The sequence below is a fragment of the Bidens hawaiensis genome, unplaced genomic scaffold, assembly GCF_021521415.1.
Source record: "Bidens hawaiensis isolate Kalapana, Puna unplaced genomic scaffold, B.hawaiensis_p1.1 tig00041175_1, whole genome shotgun sequence".
Taxonomy (NCBI): Eukaryota; Viridiplantae; Streptophyta; class Magnoliopsida; order Asterales; family Asteraceae; genus Bidens; species Bidens hawaiensis.
Genome location: NW_027505702.1, coordinates 27,281 through 48,077, shown reverse-complemented (window position 1 = coordinate 48,077; position 20,797 = coordinate 27,281). Strand labels below are relative to the sequence as shown.

At 37.6% G+C, this 20,797-nt stretch overlaps 1 protein-coding gene across 1 annotated transcript; it reads left to right on the top strand.

Moving 5' to 3' along the window:
* Positions 1 to 14,260: 14,260 nt before the first annotated feature.
* LOC143614826 (fasciclin-like arabinogalactan protein 2) lies at positions 14,261 to 15,836 on the top strand. The gene is made up of 2 exons (XM_077088146.1): positions 14,261 to 14,612; positions 14,706 to 15,836. Exons 1-2 carry the CDS (start codon positions 14,313 to 14,315, stop codon positions 15,624 to 15,626), a joined length of 1,221 nt encoding a protein of 406 aa, XP_076944261.1. The 5' UTR covers positions 14,261 to 14,312; the 3' UTR covers positions 15,627 to 15,836.
* The last annotated feature ends 4,961 nt before the right edge of the window (positions 15,837 to 20,797 follow it).

The following is a 20,797-nucleotide window of genomic DNA, read 5'->3' as shown; positions in this document are numbered from 1 at the left end:
CCAAGATCCCTTGTATAACCCGTATACATCACTTGATCATGCAAGAATCGGTTTTCATCATTGAAACCTCATTTTCTTGCAATTAAACTCACGAAACGAAGATGGAAACGTGATTAACTCGGTTTTTACCTCGGTTTTCTTGCTACAATTTTCAGTTTTTAGCTCATGATCTTGAGAGGATTGAAGAACTTGGTAGTGATTGTGTAAAAAAAATAAATAAGGAATGGGGTTTGTACCCTTAGGTCCGATCGGACTTGATAGGGGGTGGGGTGGGACCCACCTCTTCATTTCTAGCCACACATTCGGATATCGGAGATCTGGATAATGTTTTGGATAATCTGGTTCAGTTCGTTTTTCGGTTAAATGTTTAATTCGGCTTAAAACGAGGTTAAAACGGTCGTTTTTCGGCTTAAAAATGAAATTTATATAAAACCGATTAAAAACTATAAAACTTAAACCATGACATTTATTAACTTAAAACATCATATTATTAATTATCGCGCATCTTTTTCGGCTTGATCGATCGTCTCTTGCTCGGTTTGGTATTAAAGGTTTCGTTTAACGTACCGACGTACCATTAAATCGAAATTCTTTTTCTGTGCTTTAATTCACTTATCCCGAAGCTTTAATACTTCGCAAACATCACTAAATATCATATATCTCGTCTATAATTGAACCCTCGATTCGTTCGGGTTTCAATAACTATCGATCGATTAATCGCATAATCAATACGATGAATTATATATTCATGTACAATCAATACAGTGAACCATGTATTCTCGTATAATTACTGTGGTAACTCATGTACCCGACATTAGATATGACGTAACTATTGTCTACCGGTTAGGGTATACCGGGTTTCGTCGGAATCGTTACATTCTCCCCCCGTTAAGAAATTTCGTCCTCGAAATTTTACACGCCCACTATCCCCTTCCGAGAGAAGGGTGGGGGGTTTTTCCTTCAGAACTCACTCTCGCGTTACCAGGTATAATCTGGTCCTCGCTGTGAATTCCACTTAATCTTAATCAATAAAGCTTGGTATGTCAAAACTGTTTAGTTTTCCCGTCTACTATCTCTACGGAATTACTTATGATATCAGGCATGTCTTCTATGAGTACCTCCATTACTGGTACTTTCGTTGCCTCGTCACTTAGGTACTTTTCAATCCGTATACATGGCAAAACATCATGTATAGTACTTAGTCCCTGGAGTACTTTAATCGATAAACTAAATGACCAATCATGGAGATAGTCTCATGAGGTCCAATATATTAAGGAGCTATTTTCGGTTTTGCCAAACCTTATATCACCTCTCTAAGGTGATGCCTTAAAAATGCCTTGTCACCTCCCTCCAGTGACAATGGTTTCCTTTGAATGTTGGCATAAATCCTCTGCCAATCTTGCGCGGCTTTCAACTTATCTTAAATATTATAAATCCGATTGGTTGATTCTCGAATCAATTCAAATATTACGGCTCGATTGACGCCCATTTTCTATTTAACAAATTGGTGATAATTACTTCACCCATAGAAAGCTTCAAGCTCTCGATGCCTCCTTCCCCGCCTTCCAATAATGGAAGTAGGATGACTATTTCGATCTGAGATAATTGAAAATGGTACTCCACGACGAGATACCATTTCACCATCATGAATTTGAGCGAGAATTCATTGTAGTAATCGTCATGGATTGGGATGAAATGCGAGGATTGGTTAATCGATCCGCGATTACCCAATTTACCTCATGCCTTTGATATATAATGGGAATTTGCGTCCCGAAATCCATTGTAATTTATTCCCACTATCGTTGGCGAATTTTCTGTCGTTGTGGCGTTCCCTAGGGTTTTCGGTGTGCAGCCTTATCTCTTGCATAACTCAAATATTCACCAACATACGTAACCATATCTTTCTCCAACTCGGCCATTAATAAAATCCTTTCAGATTTTCGTATCATCAATAGTCTAATCCGATCCCGGATGTATGGAATATTTCGATCTATGCGCTTTGTTCATGATTAATTCACGAAGGTCATGGAGGGTCGGGATCCAAACCCATTTTTTGAAGTAGAGAATTTCGTCCACGCGATGTTCGAAATTCTTCTCGTTGCCGTAAAGTCCTTCCTTTTCCAATTGTTCCTCTTTCAACGCCTCACGTTGAGCGACTCGAATCAGGTCCGAAAAGTTCGACTGGACTATCATCCCCAACGCTCTCATTCGCAATGGCTTAACCCGATCTTTCCTACTCAAGGCATCGGTTACGACGTTAGCCTTGCCGGGGTGGTAACGGATGTCACAGTCATAATTGTTTAACAACTCAACCCATCTTCGTTGCCTCATATTCAGTTCTTTCTGATCGAATATGTGATGCAAACTTTTATGATCGGTGAAGATGGTGCACTTCGTACCGTAGAGATAAAGTCTCCAGATTTTAAGTGCGAAGATAACCGCTCCCAGTTCTAAGTCGTGAGTAGTGTAATTTTTTTTCTCGTGTACTTTTAACTGTCGGGAAGCATAGGCTATAACCTATTATTCTGCATCAACACGCATCCTAACCCGCTTCGCGATGCGTCACAATACGCGACAAAACCATCGTCTCCATCGGGGAGACTCAAAATCGGCGATTGGCACAATTTTAATGGTTTCTATCTTATTTGGATCTATGTGAAATCCTTGTTGCTTTACAACATGACCAAGGGATTATGCTTTCTGTATTCAAAGTCACATTTCGAAAACTTCGCGTGTAAATCCTCTTGCTTTAACACTTCCACCATTTTCCTTAAACGTCGTTCGTGCTTTTCCTTACGTTGCAAATATATCAAAATATCATCAATGAATGCTATGACCAATTGGTCAAAATAAAGTTTACAGACTCTGTTCATGAGTCCCATGAATGCTGCCGGCGCATTTGTTAGCCCGAAAGGCATAACTAAGAATTCATAATGACCGTAACGAGTCCGAAACGCTGTTGTTACAACGTCCTCCTCTTGGATTTTTCATCTGGTGATAACTATATCTAAGATCAATTTTCTAACAATAAATCGCCCTTTGCAGTTGGTTAAACAGATCGTTTACTTCGAAGAAGTGAATACCTATTCTTGATCGTCACTTTATTCAATTCTCCCTAATCAGTACACATCCGAACACTTCCGTCCTTCATTTCCCAAATATCACTGGTGCACCCCATGGTGACCAACTAGATCGTATAAAACCTTTATCCAATAATTCTTGCATTTCAGTTGGTGCAAGTCGGTAAGGTGCTTTAGCAACAGGGCCAGCTTGAGGTATTAAATCGATTCTGAACTCGACTTGTCTGGTTGGCGGTAATCCAGGAAGTTCTTCTGGGAAAACTTGTGGAAATTCGCGTACCATCGGGATATCTTCTATATGTTTTCTTTTTTAAATACTTTGGCAATCGCGTTTGTTAAATACACCACGTCTTCTTGTCGTAAATATTATAACATCTCAAGATGAGATTAGAGTGGTAACATAATACCGTACACTTTTCTCTGTATCTAATCGCTTCATCGTCCGAAGGAGAGCTTCTAATCATCTTCTTTTCATATTTGATTTCAGCTTCATGTTGAGTTAGCCAATCCATGTTAACTATTACGTCAAAACTTCTTAACTTTACTGGTCGTAGGTCAATGAGGAAAGGATTAATCGTTCAGAGTAATAGGACAATTCCGAACAATTTAGTTAACCATTAGGGATTTACTGTTAACGATTCTACCGTATGGGGTTCTATAGTTTCACTAATCGGTATCTTTCCAAATGATAGGAGGTTAGCAGGAACTAACTTCTATCGACGACCGTAAAAATATCGCTGAAGCCCATTGATTTAAAACTACAACGTACTTAATACCACCTTTGGATCATGACGTGCTTTATTCGAATTACTCACAAAAGCACGGCTCCTTGCTTGATCAGAGGTTGATGCTTGTCATGAGGTTCATCTTCCAACGACACCTTGGTTCAACTTTGGGCAATTTCTCTTGAAACGTTCTGTACTGCCACATTCATAGCAAGTACAACTGTTTGGCATAATTTGATTTCCTTGGGTGGGTTGTTATTGAAGTTGTTGGGTTCGGAGTGGTTGTACACGTATGGGTTGGGGTTGCCGGTTCACCTGGCTTCAATTGGTTCTACAATTGGGGCATTACGTCCATGTATACCACACCTATGGCCTACTATCACTCGACATTCTTCTTCCTGCCGATAACCATATCTTCCACATTTAGGGAAGGACCCTTCATGCGGTTCGAGTTTTCACACCAGAACTAGTCTTAGTATAATTCTGGGTTGTAGGACATACCTACTTATTCAAAAGACTACCTTGCACTATACCGTTATCATTTCTCTTCTTTAACACTCGACGTCTCACCTAACATCCTTCCATTCCGCTTCCCATAGAGTCAAATATATCAATGTTGGCTTGTGACACAATCCTTCCAAAGGTTGTATATTTTACAGGATTGACTATACTCCTTATCGATGGAGTTAGTCCCCTATATAGCGCTCACTTCGCTTAGTTTCAGAAGTAATTAGCCATGTTACCAGACATGACAATTCCTTCAAACTATTAGCGTGTTCTAAGTGATCAGCACACAACATTTCTATCTTCCATAGCTCAGTTTCCAATCTCTGAACTTAATTACTCGAATAAAAGTGCTCTAGCACAAGAATTTTAAATTCCGACCATGTCCTCTGAGTAATAATTTTCTAACTATAATTTTGTACCGTCGTGTTCCATCACGATACAACATAATCTACCAACATATCTGTAGCATATTTCACTACACGATGTTCTAGACTCTTACCAATATCCTTAACCATTTCGATCTTTTCTATCCACTCGTTAATCTATTCCTCCCTTTACCATCAGTAAACGATTAATAATTTCCTTAACACAACCAACAAACATATCCTTCATACCGGATCTAATTCATTACGACTACTATTCATGTTTAGTTTATAACTAATACTTGTAGTCATAATAGCATTCGGTGGGACATTATCACTCTTAGTAATACCACTAAGAATTAAAATATTCATATTCATGTGATTGCTCGATCTATAATTCTGCGATCACATTTGCATCAACACTAGCAGTGATCTGTGATACGACATTCGGTATCATCATCTGCTATCTTTGAGCAATTCATTGAATCATATCAATCTCCATCATTGGTGTTACTCTTTTTTTGTCATTCTGTCGTACTCATCCCGTACGCAGTAATCAATACTAATCTCACCATATAACTCGTTACCAGCTCAATCATAACAACAGGTACACAAACACACCAAATATTATCATATATATTACACATACCGGCATCTAGTATATATGTCCCACAAATATAATAACATATGGACTTAACCTGACGTCGGTTAACGTTTAAATATGATTCATAACCCTTGTCACCATCTGACATATAGATCTTTCTCAACAAAGATCAATGTTTAATATGCTTGATTTCAATATCCTTTTGCATGTCAGCATAACCGATACATGCTCACCGTGAGCACCAAACGATTACGTACCACGGAGTTATAATATCCGTGTCTATTCGTATATCCGGCATACACGGTATACCACCTACGAACGAATAACCAACTATGCTTTAATGATTTCAACACCTCTTTGTGTATGGGTAATCATTCTATTCGAGTATACATGGGTATAGGCATCTAACGGATATAAGGATAGCATAGGGAGCTGCAAGGTTCAAGGTAATCGTGCAACATGGGTTGCCTTCAAATATTATTAATTACTATCATGGGAAACTCTATCACTTGCTCAGTCAATGTCCTCGGCGTTCTAGGTTCGCTAAAATCGGTAATTCTCGATCTGGAGGTGGTATGTCTCATATGTTTGAGAGTGAGCAATACATATATATATTTCTATATATTATTTTTATCTGCTCATTTATTATCCATTTTATTATTATTATTTTATTTTTATTTTAATGGAACAAGAATGGGTTCAGGTACAGGTCCGTCCGTACGTGAGGGTTGGCGGTTCGGGTGAACATAGGGGGGTTATTAGGATATACGGTACCGGTGTTGGTAGGGTAAGGGATTTATCAATTTTTGTTGGGAGTGACGGTTACTAGATATTTTTGGTTAATGTCGAACGGGAGATCTAACTTGGTACTATCATAACTATGGCCCGATAAGTCAGACTCATTATCAACCGATGCTCTTGAAATTTCAGCATCCTCGGTACTTTTATTATTTCATCCCCCGGTTCCTTATCCGGGTCCCATTTCTCAATACATGTACCCACAAGATATGTACATATATATATACACATTAGCACGTATAAATAATACTATATACTTTACACATATGTTGCCATTTTTACCTATTAATGTACCCCGTGACTTCCCCTGAATTCCCTCGTGCGGACAAGTCTGTTATTATGTTCCGGACCATAATAACTCACTTGTCCATCTAAGTTCATCCAGACCTCGTAACTATAAATTATTAGTTGATATTCAGATCCTATAATACTTGAGCTACTGGTTATATTTTAGGTATCTTTTAAAGACATCCTAAATCTTTATAACCAATGGCTCTGATACCAACTTCTGTAACACCCCGTAACCGCAGCGGAAACGTAAACAGGATGCAACAGACACCTCTGATATCAACCACATTGTTTATAAAGAAAACTGAATACATTAATATACTTCAAATTACATTATCTTGTATTTCATTACCGTCTAGGTGATACACACATCATACAATACGATACATAATTCTATTTATTATAATGTATCCTAACATTCCGCACGCAAATCTTACACACATCAAGCACTTAGCACGTAAGCAATCACTTCATCTTAGTTGTACCTGAAAAGCATGTGAGAAAACGGGTCAACTACGAATAGTTGGTGAGTTTCACAATTTGAGTAAACCATGATAAATCCATATCATAATATAATATTATCTGGGGACACTGTTAACCCAGTACTGTACTCATTCTGGGGGCAACGTTAACCCAGAAACACTTCCAAAGACATCTGGGGACACAGTTAACCCAGTAACACTTCCAAAGACATCTGGTGTCACAGTTAACCCAGTAACACTTCCAAAGACATCTGGGGACACAGTTAACCCAGTAATGTACCCATTCCGTACGATTACCGTACAATCAAATATTTATAAATACACGCAAATCCATGCGTTCAGTATGTATTTAAACATTTCAATAGTAACATGCTTCCGCCCTGGGAAAATATTTGAAAACAATTCAGAAAAGGGGGCTCGTGAAACTCACCTTAGCACATGCAAGCAGGTAACAACAATCATTATCAGTTAACACGTCCAATCTATAATATGATCCCTACGATCGTTACTATACACTCATTATTAATATAACTTTAACTAAGTTAACCGGTACATCTGGGGACACTGTTAACCCAGCACTGTACCCGTTCTGGGGGGAAGGTTAACCCAGAAACACTTATCCGGACTCAGATTGTGATGTCGTTTAGAGTTCAACAGTCAAATTTTCTAATAGCTTGTTTTCCCCGTTTTGCGTGCCTAGCACGGTTACTCGTTTTTATGTTTCAAAAATGAGTTTGGTCATACACGACCCGAAAATAGTGGTTGACTGATAATTTAGGTAAAGATGTGAAATTATAGCTCGGTTTAGACGCCCCGATTGGCCGCGGGACCCGTTTCCGTCTTTAGCGTACCGGAAACTGTTAAAATAGGTTAAAATTACTCAAATCATCCGAATTATTTTCGGATGATTCATTTTTACTTGTTTAACTCAGTAATATGAAAATAGTTCATTTTTAGGGTTTATATACACCAGTCAGCTCGTTTAAGCGAGCTTTACCGGTTTACTCGTTTTAAGCTTTAAAAGTTCGTTTTTGCACAAATAATTATCCGTTTATTCTCGGATCTTGAAATTTTGGACAAATGACTTTTTGACAGTGGGGAATTTTATAAAAATATTTCCAGAATTAATTTTTATATTTAAAATTTATTTATCTATTTTTAAACACCATTTAAACACTAAATATGTCCTAAATACCAAACGATCTTAGAAAAATCTCAAATTTCTCCTGGATGTCCCCTGCCATCCACATAGTCCCCTGTAATTTTTTCAGAACCAAAATCTTCTTTTACATGCCATTTTTACTAAAACCGAGCTAGAAAACCCTAGAACTCGTTTAACCGAAAAGCCAACTTAGACTTCTCCAACGGACCTCAAATTTTGTGTGTGACTTATACATGATATAAAAAGCTCATCTGCAATTTTCCAGAATTTTTCATGATATGTAACTATTTTTCACCATTTTTGGCCAAAACCGAGCATTAAATTCACCAAATATTCATCCTTTATCCAAAAATTCACAGAACTCATATTTTCATGTGTTTAACACCTCTGTAAAATTTCATGACCTAACTCTAAAGCATCAACAATCTGTCCAAATTTCCCAAAACCGAACATAACCGAATATACCTTTCGTTTTCCGCCACTACAAGCTACAAACTCGTCTTTCCGCCTTATCTACCACTAAATACAGAACCTACATCCAACATACCACAATACCAAGCAAGTTACACTCACGATCAAGCCTCTTACACTATAGTTTCGGTTATGATTCAAAAACAAAGATTTAAACCGTAAAAATTCGTTCTTGGTTCGTTTAACTCCTTTCTTGGACCAAGATCCCTTGTATAACCCGTATACATCACTTGATCATGCAAGAATCGGTTTTCATCATTGAAACCTCATTTTCTTGCAATTAAACTCAAGAAACGAAGATGGAAACGTGATTAACTCGGTTTTTACCTCGGTTTTCTTGCTACAATTCTCGGTTTTTAGCTCATGATCTTGAGAGGATTGAAGAACTTGGGAGTGATTGTGTAAAAAAAGAAATAAGGAATGGGGTTTGGACCCTTAGGTCCGATCGGACTTGATAGGGGGTGGGGTGGGACCCACCTCTTCATTTCTAGCCACACATTCGGATATCGGAGATCTGGATAATGTTTTAGATAATCGGGTTCAGTTCGTTTTTCGGTTAAATGTTTAATTCGGCTTAAAACGAGGTTAAAACGGTCGTTTTTCGGCTTAAAAATGAAATTTATATAAAACCGATTTAAAAACTTTAAAACTTAAACCATGACATTTATTAACTTAAAACATCATATTATTAATTATCGCGCATCTTTTTCGGCTTGATCGATCGTCTCTTGCTCGGTTTGGTATTAAAGGTTTCGTTTAACGTTCCGACGTACTATTAAATCGAAATTCTTTTTCTGTGCTTTAATTCACTTATCCCGAAGCTTTAATACTTCGCAAACATCACTAAATATCATATATCTCGTCTATAATTGAACCCTCGATTCGTTCGGGTTTCAATAACTATCGATCGATTAATCGCATAATCAATACGATGAATTATATATTCACGTACAATCAATACAGTGAACCATGTATTCTCGTATAATTACTGTGGTAACTCATGTACCCGACATTAGATATGACGTAACTATTGTCTACCGGTTAGGGTATACCGGGTTTCGTCGGAATCGTTACAATTACTAAGCTTATCTGGAAATGAGATTGAACTATTGAGACTCAACTCCTTTACTACTTTTGAAATTTTGCCATTTCTTTACATCAATGGATGTTTATATTATAATGGTTTCCCTAAACTCTTAAAAAGTCTTAGTTGAATGCATCAACTTTTACAAATAGTGATCGGATATTCTTATGACAAACCTCTTGGATTAGTTTATTTTAATATCCTAATCAAGTGAATACTTGAATCTCGTTTGGTTCCCAACAACATTAAAATCGTTAATCTCAGCACTTCCTATTTACTTATAATGTCAAGCGTTCAGACGCTTTCACTATCAAGAAACTATGGTTATAGTTTCTGTATATCATAATCAAAATTTCGAGTACGAAATTTCTTTCAACAAGTGGATGATGTGACCAATGTAAAATTTTTGCTTAAATACGAGTAACACTGCCCAAATATTAGTGGCACAAGCATATAGACTGAAAGACTACTGATGTACTGACTCCAATTCATTGTATTGCCAACCCTATTTGAAAATAAAGTTCCTCTAATTTTGTGGAGAGATTCAGCCGGAGAGCAATATTGTGAATTGCAACCAGGAATGGGAGCAATGTGATATGCAACTTAGTACAACCCATTACACACGTGAAAACCTGAAAAATAAAGTTGGGCTTGGGAAGAAGAGAACAGAGATGTGGTGGAGCCTAGAGACCTTAAACAACAAACACGTGGAAAGAACTTGGATTAAAACCAGAGATGCAACTTGGTATAACCCATTAAATGTAGCGTTACAACACACTAATGAAGAAAATAACTTTTAAGCAGAAGTTACAACCCTTGATGCACAACTTTAGTTGAAATCGTTAGTATATAAATAAATTGAATTTGAGTTAAAATCATTTTTCTAATGTTCGAGGTGTACATGTCATTTATTTGAATCGAAAAAATTCATTGTGCTCGGTAATGAAGTTTTTCTTTACTTTTATTTTTTTATTTTATTTTTTTACATGTATGTTGATTTCGTTTGAGGATCTTGGTATAATCCAATAACATAAGGCGTATGCAACAAACATAAAAAGTTATTTTATTTGTATTTAAATTTAAACTAAAATTATCTATCGAACGTTGAGATTTGATATTTATGCCAACGGTAGGTCGTACAGGCTGGCGATTGGCGAAAGTTGGAAAACAACTGACCCAATTTGAAAAAAGAAAAACTTTATTTTATATTTTGATACAATTGCAACCAACACTAATTTGGGCCCCTAGATTTCCAATTTTGATAGTAAGCCCACTAATAAATTAAAAACATTCAACTTTCACCTTGCACTTTTGTAGTTAGCAACTATGTTAATCTATCTTTCTAAAAATAATCATTTTAATTTATTCATTATTTAAAAGAAGTGTAAATTATACGAATGTTTCTTAAGATAGACCACACCACATGTGCTTTCCACATATTTTCAGAATTATATCTATATTTCGTATTTTTCATTCATTTTACACATGATACCAAGAGGGCGAGACGATATTCTCAGATTCGCACTTTCATCCTATATGCTCCTTGCTTCCGCACAAACCCTTCTTTTCTTTAGATCCTTTCCCAATCAATAGCCACCTCTAGTAAACCTCTACACTTCTTCCGGCAAATCCTCCATGTCAACCACCTCTAATAACACATAGCCCTCCTTCAGCCTTCTCACTCACATAACGTTCACTTTATGAACCATTAGTCTTACAATTGAGTAAACAATAGAGATTATATGTGTAATCTTAAAAATATCGGGAACACTTGTGGGATATGGTCCAATCATAAGGAGCATCCATGCAGTTAGCTTTTAAAAAATCAATATGTTGCAAAATAAATTAAACCAAATGATTACACTATAAATAAAGAAGATGACAATCAGTTCTTATTTTACTAATCAACATTCATGACCCATTCTCACTTTCTCTTGAAAAAATAATAACTATTACTACAATGGAGTTTCGTCAAACGTACATCTATTCGATTTATTCTCTGGTATGTCTAGCACCGATTGCTTTTACGTATGGGTCAAGAAGAATGTTTAAATCAAAAGATCAATCTTAAAAGCACTCTAGAAACCTCTACTATCAGATATTTGAAAGAGAAGTTTTATAATTTTAACAATAGTGTGGACTAAAGATGTCCAATACCACCAAATCAGAGGCCTTTGTTCAAAAGACAATATAGTTGGAGTTCTTATTGTATACCGTTGTTTTATTCAACCCAGATTATTAATCATATTAAAAATCAAAATTTGGTGTAGGAATTTAACATTATAATATAACTAGGAAGATTCCCAGTGCGTCACGTTGAATTATTATTATTGGCAGTCGTACTTATACAACTTATCATATCGTGCAGTGCGTCTGTGAGTCAAGGTGAATTCGATCGGTGTAGGGTTACGAAACTAGTAATAACACCCACCCGCCCCCCCCCCCTCCCAAAAAAAATAAATAAATAAAATCTTAACACAAAAATACAACAAATTAACATAACAAAACACGCGTTGCGGTTCCGAACCGATGACACTTCGGTTGGTATCTGGTTACGACGCCAAAATAAAGCAAATCATAAATTCGTCCACACCCAAATACGACAATTTAACATATTTTAAAATATAAAAAAAATATGCGTGTTGTAGTTGCGATATAATACCAATTTGTTGATTATGGGATCAAGGGACAAAAAAATGATAAACAAACCCGCGCGTTGCGTTTGCGAACTAACGTGAATTAAGTCGGAATTTAAGTTGTCGGGATTAAATCGTACACATATAACCATGTGTTGAGGGTGGTGAGCCAACACGAGTTCGGTTGATATTAGGCCACGACACCGAAATTAAAGCAATAAGTTAATTCATCAACACGTACTCAAAATACAACAAATTACCATATTTACATTAAAAAGACCGTGGCGAAAACCAAAAATATATGCGCATTGTGGCTGTGACCTGACGCGAATTCGTCCATAATCGACAGACTAACAAACAATCGCGAGGAAAAAAACCTTAGGTTGCAACCGCGAGCTGGCGTGAATTTAGTTCGAATCATTTGACGGTAACGGTTATAAAACTGTATTTTACGACATGAACAAACACGAATTTAAAAATGAAAAACAAATAAATAGGCTAACTAACCACGCCGGGGCAGGTTGGTAAACTCAAGCGTTGAGGCGGTAAGTTAATGTGAATTAGGTCAGTTCCGGTTACGTACGTTATTGTACCAGAATTAAAACAAAATATATAAAAATTGAGGTGGACTGATGAGGTGTTGTCGGTTGGTAAAGCTCGAGCGTTGGTAAAACGTCCCAACAATTTTCTATCCGGGAAAAATGAGGCGTCGAGTCTACGTAAATTTGGTCGGTTTTCGTCACGTTCATTTCGGTGTTGGAACTAAAATAAAACGCGTGACTCTATGCAAATTTGATCGGAACTAAAATAAAAAAAAATGCCTTCACCAATAAGTGCCGTTAGACTCTTATTTATATTAACATGCGGCACCAGAGCCCCAATTAGATACTTGTGACACCAAAACTCTAATTTATATAAACAAAAATACACATAAAATAGCTAAAAAACAAAAAAAAAACATTATGTAAAATGTAATTTATGTTCAAAGAAACATGCCTCCACAGCCTCGAACCTCCATGTAATGGTTTTCCTAAACTTCCTAATCATCAAGTTAACAAAGATAGCTACAACTAACACATCAAGTTATCACAATTGGCTATACATTAAAATGATTTGCATAAAATCAAAACATAGTAAATAAAGAATTTAAAAAAGTCTTTTGTGACTCTGAACTTGTTAATTATAATATATAGATAATTATATTTAAGGGAAAACTCCCATAATAGTCCATTTAGAAAATGTGTTTCCAAGGTTATCCCCACTAATTCAAGTTTCCAACTTTGTCTCTTTGGTATCTCGTCGCCGACGACATGATAGCGAACACCGACGATGCGTTACTAAAACAAATAAGATAACGACATGTGGCCAGAATCTGTGTTGATGATGCGTTATGTTGCTAAAGTAGGGTAGCGGCGATGCTACCCTATGTTAGCAACATAAACGCATCGTCAACCCTATGTTATGTTAACACACCGTCGGTGTTTGCTAACATGTCGCCGGCGACGAGATACGCTTATGTTGCTAACATAGGGTAGCAGCGATGCGTTATCAGCTAACGCATCGTGGAACCCCTGCTTTAAACATTAACGCATCGATACTACCATATGTTAGCAACATAACGCATTATCAACCCTAAGTTTTGTTAACACATCGTCGGTGTTCGCTAACATGTCGCCTGCGACGAGATACAAAAGAGATAAAGTTGGAAACTTGAATTTGAAGTGACAAACTTGAAACCACATTTTATAAATAGGCTATTTTAAGAATTTTCTCTATTTAATCCAAAAACACATTTAGCATTGATGGCGATGCCGATGTGCACCCAAATTAATGAATTGTTTCATCAGCACAGTCTGGAAGTCACTCGCACCGTTCCATTTTAGTATAGTTTTTAATTCTTAACCATTGCTAATTTAAGAAGCATAGAACATATGACTTTCTTCAACATTCATAAATATATTTTAATTATTTCATAATTAAAAAAATGTTAAAAATCAATAGCGTATCATACATTACTACGTGATTTTTATATAACTACACTTGAAACACACACAAGGCGGTCACTCCACTAGCTTATCTTTTGACTCCATCATTACCATCATTGTTTCCGGCAATGAACACGGTGACGGCCACGATTTCTGTTTTCTTCCTCCTCTCACTCTCCGCCAGCGTTAACGGCCATAACATCACCCGAATCCTGGCGAAATACCCCGAATTTTCAACATTCAATCACTACCTCACCATCACTCACCTCGCCAATGAAATCAACCGCCGACAAACAATCACCGTCTGCGCGGTGGACAACGCCGCAATGTCGTCCCTAATCTCCAAAGGCCTCTCTCTCCAAACAATGAAAAACGTCCTTTCACTTCACGTCTTTGCGGACTACTTCGGGTCCAAAAAGCTCCACCAGGTTATTAGATATTATGAGCTAGCTCTCATTATAAATTAAATTATATGGAGATCGATCCTAGAGTAATTAGTTAATTACCATTGTCTTACACAGGTCACCAAGGGCTCCACCTCCACCGCCACCATGTACCAAGCCACCGGTGAGGCTCCAGGAACCGCGGGTTATGTCCACATCAGCGACGTCAAAGGCGGCAAAGTTCGCTTCACTCCTGAAGACAATCCATCACAAACCGACACTACTTACGTCAAGTCCATCCTTGAAATGCCGTACAACATCTCGGTTATTCAGATTAGCGCCATTCTACAGTCGCCCGAGGCCGAGGCCCCAACGGCAGCTCCAGATCTTAACTTGACAAGTTTGCTACAGCGCGACGGCTGTCAAGCGTTTTACGATTTGTTGACAAGCTCTGGAGCCATCGGGACGTTTTTAAGCAGCGTCGACGGCGGGGTAACCATTTTCTGCCCTGGCGATGACGCAGTTGCAGCCTTCGCCCCAAAATATAAAAACTTGACAGCGCAAGAGAAGATGTCGTTGTTGCTTTACCACGGGGTGCCGGTTTACAACTCCATGGGAATGCTGAGGTCCAGCAACGGTTTGATGAACACACTAGCGACCGAAGGCGCTAAAAAGAAGTACGATTTCACAGTACAGAACGACGGCAATGACGTCACGTTGAAGACCAAGGTTGTCACCGCCACAATAAGCGGAACCGTCGTGGATTCTGAGCCGATTGTGATTTACACCATCGACAAGGTTTTGCAGCCGCGCGAGTTATTTAAAGGCACGGTGGTTGAGGCGGAAGAGCCCGCACCAGCACCCAAGGCTGCTAAGAAAAAGAAGAAGCCGGCTGCCAAGAAGGGAGACACGTCCGAGGATGACGCGGAGGCGCCCGGCCCAGACTCTTCAGATGATTACAGCGATGATGATGCGGCGGACCAGACGGCTAGTGGTGGCGGACGGGTGGTGGCGTCAGTGGTGACGATGGTTTCTTTTTGGTGGTTGAGTTTTGTTTGATTTATTATTTTTGTCGGTGTGATAAAGTGAGAGCTGGTGGCCGGGTATCATGGGTCTCCCACGAGGATTTCCATATGCCTCAATATTATTATTCTCTTTTATTATAATTTTTATTTCTTTTTGTTTGTAATTTATGATTTAAGAAATATTTATATGGTTTTATTTATAAAAAGAAAAAATGAAACGAATTAATGTCTTTGGTCTTTTGGATTGTAGGTGCTAAACTTTACATCAATTTCGAGCTAAGTTTATATCAATTTATTCGTATCTTTCTTCTGATTAAAAGCCATAAGACATTAGTTTGAAATTCGGAAAAATATAACGCCGTTAAGTCATATTTAACGGAAGATTATTAGAGGCCAACTTTTTTAAATTTGAAACCGACAATAACAATAAAATAAATATAAATTATTATAGACCAACATTGTTTAATAGAGATTTATTAAAATTCAATAAACCTAATATATTTTTACTAAATTGAGTATTATAAAGTTTAGATCTCATGTGCCCAGTTGGCTTCTTATTATACGTTAAGAATAGAAGAATCTGCCAACTGGTTGTGAACATGTGTTTGGTCGGCTTTTAATTCATAAATTTCACTCACAATTTCTTTTGTTTTAAAATAAAATACAAAATTCTAATTTACCAATAAAATAATCTATTAAATGTGGTTTCGCTATCGTTTGATATAATACATATTCAATCGTACAATTTATTTCCTGCTAAAAACATTTCAATTTTTTTTTTCAATTTTGTCATTTTAATTCGGATAACTAACTTTGTTAAAATTTAAAAATATAGTGATTGAATCCGTCACTGAATACAATCACTAAAGTAGAATATTCCGATTTGTAAAAATAGATAAAAATGAAAGACAATCATAATTACCAAATGTCTTAAGAACTAGTTCAAACTGGTCGGTGTAACCGGTTATATTGGTTGTTAGAAAAATCACCGGTACCATAGAGCTTCTTGGTGATCGATTAGGGTTACGAATCAATCAACACAAACACAACACGAGGAAGCGATATACCTACACACACGCTAATCTGAAATAACAAGTGAACACGAGAGATTTATAGTGGTTCAATAATATTTTATCTACATCCACTCTCCACAACTAGTTATCTTTTCATTAGGTGCTCAAGAATGTTATATGTACAATAAGAGAGTATTTATAGAGGAACAATTAGGGTTTACTAGGACATGCAAAAAGTCAGACTTGTCGAGTGAGTCTGTAATCCATTGCTGTAACTTGTAAAGTGAGCTAAGAATCCTCTGTTCTAACTTCTCCAGGGAGCCAACATCCTCTAGTAACAGGTTTTATGGGTTTCAACGATGGTCAAAGAACGGTTTAACGGTTTAAACCCGATTTAATATTCGTTTCATATTTATTAATCATATTAACAAATAAACGAGTGCAGCGGAATAACGAGTAACCACCATAAAGAAACCAAAACAGGATCTGGTTACCACCAATACGAGTACGAGATCTAAACAACCATAAACGTAAATAACCGTATTTAAGTTTACCTCGGTTACGAATAACCGGTTGAGACACTAAGGAGTAAAGAACAATGTTAGGTGACACAACAAGACCGAAGGTGATTGGACCAAAATTCCGGCGGCGGCGGCGACGACGGGGATTCTGACAACAGCAACGGCGGCGCAAATGCGGCGGTAGCGGCGGTTCTGGCGGTCGGAGGTGGCGGCTAGGGTTTAGTGTTGTGAGGGGCTTGTGTGTGAAGGATTATTATGAGATAATATCCCTTCTATTTATAGGCAACCATTAGGTTTAGTTGTTAATAAACCCAATGGGCCTTGAGCCCAATTACCACAGTTAAAGCCTTGTTCACCATTTAATCTTGTTTAATTGTGTCTGGCAGGTTAACTAATTTAAACGAGCTTGATGTTCGTTATCCCCGGTGTAACTCTCACGGGTTATAACCGGGTTGGCCCACGTTGACTTGACCGGAACCGGTCCATATATCCAACAGTTTCCCACTTGGACGGTTTTGGATCAAGTAGCACAACGTTGACAGCTAGAGGTGCTCTAGCTACACATAGTTGTCCCCCACTGATTATGAAAATTTTAAATTCATTAACCAAAATATCTTGGAATACATTATTGCAAGATAATGAACTTATAGTAATCGTTGTCACCTATCCTTTCCGTATGAGACATCAATTGAACAATGAGTCATGGATCATATCAATCTCATATAGTGTTCGATTATTGTAGTTCTCGATATTAAGTCAAAGTGGTCCAATCAAATACATAGTAAGTTTGGGTGATGCCTCACAATTTACCAGTTTGAATCAATGAGGGCGCCAAGATATCTAACTGTTACATTTCATGTAACAGTATAGAATCCCATCTTGATTACATACAACTCCCACTGAACTCCGAATATTCCCAATCAATGCCTTTATGACTGGAAGTTACGCGACAACGTTTAACATGATCAAAGAATACTCTTCGGAACGAAAGTTCTAATATGTATCTCAGGTCTAAGGATACTAAATGAGTATACCATTATCAAAACATCTTATGATCAAGATCCATGAAGATGATTTGATGCGAGTTACATCCAACGTCATTCATAATAAGGTATGTGAGTTTGGATGTCAACTCCTTGAGTCCAAAGTCAGAATACTCTTAATTTAGTATCGTTCCCACGAATCTGACTGACTACGGATAATTTAGAATATAATATTCACGGATTAAACGTATTAAAAGAACACAGTTGTATCATTCAACGTTTGCATTTAACCATTAAATCAAAGGTGAACTGAAAAGTACAACTGCTTAAATGTTCATACATCCAAATACTGAATCAAAATAAATCACTAGCAAATCTAATCCCGATAGCATCTCTATGCTGATCATGCTTGTCCATAGTTATTGGCTTAGTGAATGGGTCTGCTAGGTTTTGATCTGTGTCTACTTTGCTTATTATGATGTCACCTCGTTCCAGTATTTTTCGAATAAGGTGGAACTTCCTTAGGATGTGATTGGCTCTGTGATGAGACATAGGCTCTTTGGCCTGAGAAATAGCACCTGTGTTATCACAGATTATGTCGATCATTTTCCTAAACTTGGAACCAGATCGAGGTTGGCTATGAATTTCTTCATCCAAGCAGATTATGAACGAGACACATATCGGTCACTCTGGAAGTTAGCATCAGTGTAACACCTTACAATGAGCTCCTCTTCCACTCCTCCAAACACTAAGAACATATCTTTGGTCCTTTTTAGGTACCTTAGAATGTTCTTCACTGCAGTCCAATGGGCAACGCTTGGACTTTGCTGGAAACGGCTAGTCATGCTTAAAGCATACGAGACGTCATGTCTAGTGCATAACATAGGTTACATGATAGAACCAACTGCAGAAGCATATGGATTTGCTTGCATGTGCTTTGCTTCAATGTCCGTTGCCGGAGATTGCGATTTGCTCAACATGGTTCCTTTAGTCATTGGAACAGCTCCTTTCTTGGAGTTTTCCAATGAAAAGCGTGTCATTACTTTGTCTATGTAAGAACTTTGAATTAGCCCTAGAAGCCAATTACATCTATCTCGGTAGATATTTATTCCCAGAATATATGCGGCTTCTCCAAGATCCTTCGTTGCAAAACAAGATTCCAACCAGTGCTTAACTTCCTTAAGCATAGGAATGTTATTTCCAATGATCAGTATATCATCCACATACAAGATGAGGAATGATATAGTGCTCCCACTATCCTTTCTGTAAACACAAGGCTCATCTTCATTTTTGATAAAACCAAACTCTTTGATTTTCTCATCAATGGACTTATTCAATTTGCACACCCTATTAAGATATTTGGGATCGACAAAACCTTCAGGCTGAACCAAATAGACATCTTCATAAAGGTGTCAATTAAGAAAATCTCTTTTGACATCCATTTGCCATATCTCGTAGTCATAGTACGCAGCTACAGCAAGTAATATCCTTATTGACCTAGTCATAGCAACGGGCGAAAAGGTCTCATCATAGTCAACAACTTGAGTTTGAGTAAAACCTTTCGCGACTAGCCGTGCTTTATAGGTTTGTACATTTCCATGCATGTCGGTTGTTCTTTTGAAAATCCACTTGCTCCCTACTACTCGACCATCGGGGGTAACTCAAACCATGTTCCAAACTTGGTTATCATGCATAGACTGCATCTCGGTGTTCATGGCATCTTTCCATTTCTTAGATTCTGGATCCAAGATAGCATATTTGTAGTTAGTAGGTTTGTCGTTAGACTCGGCTACTAGTAAGACCTCGGGACCATCTAAACGCCATAAGTATTTAGAATTTGGTACGGGAGTCCTACTACTTTTGTGAACGCTTGTGTTCATATGTGATGTATCAGCAACAACAACTTGTTGATCATACGCTCCAACTTTCTCATCTGTTGTTTGTGGTTCTTGAATTTCTTCAAGATCGACAATGTTATCTCCAGTTCCTCGATCGAGAAATTCTTTCTCGAGGAAGTGGCCTTTCCTCTTGATAGTAATTGAATTTGTATCAGGATGAAAGAAGTTATAACCGCTTTGGTTATAGTATCCGACAAAAATAACTTTTACACCACAGGGATCGAGTTTGTTATTAGATTCATTTGTGACAAATGCATCACATCCCCATACTCTAAGACAAATTGGGCTTTCGCCCATGCCATATCTCATATGGGGTTTTGTTTACCTTCTTAGTTAGAGCCAGATTGACAATGCGGGCGACGACCATAGGTGCGAAACTCCAAAAGGAGTGAGGCAAGTTAGTTATACATGTAACATTTCGGGTTTTTCTTTTTGTATCCTTGTAATCGTTACCCGACCCGTTTAAGGGTTCGAGTCACTCGTTTAATGAAAATGTCGCATTTGTTGAGTATTTAGTTTGTTATAGCTTTATTATTTATTAAATTTATTTAATAAACTTACAGAACTTGACAATTTTCACCCAACAACAAGCTTTAGCCCAAACTTGATTCCATCCTTATACTACGGGGACTAATCTTGTAACTATGTTATTATATTATTAATATGTAATATATTTTATTAAAAACCAAACCCTAACCCACCCCTGGTCCGACCGGCAGACCCAAACCCCAAACCCGACCCGGTTCGTAACCCGTTTCACCAAAACCCATCAATTCCAGCTCTATTGATC

What these genes read in the sequence shown, in the direction of transcription:
- LOC143614826 (XM_077088146.1), top strand. Translation starts at nt 14,313, where the DNA reads ATGAACACGGTGACGGCCACGATTTCTGTTTTCTTCCTCCTCTCACTC. An exon ending in GGTCCAAAAAGCTCCACCAG is followed by an intron (nt 14,613 to 14,705) that starts GTTATTAGATAT and finishes TGTCTTACACAG; the next exon opens with GTCACCAAGGGCTCCACCTC.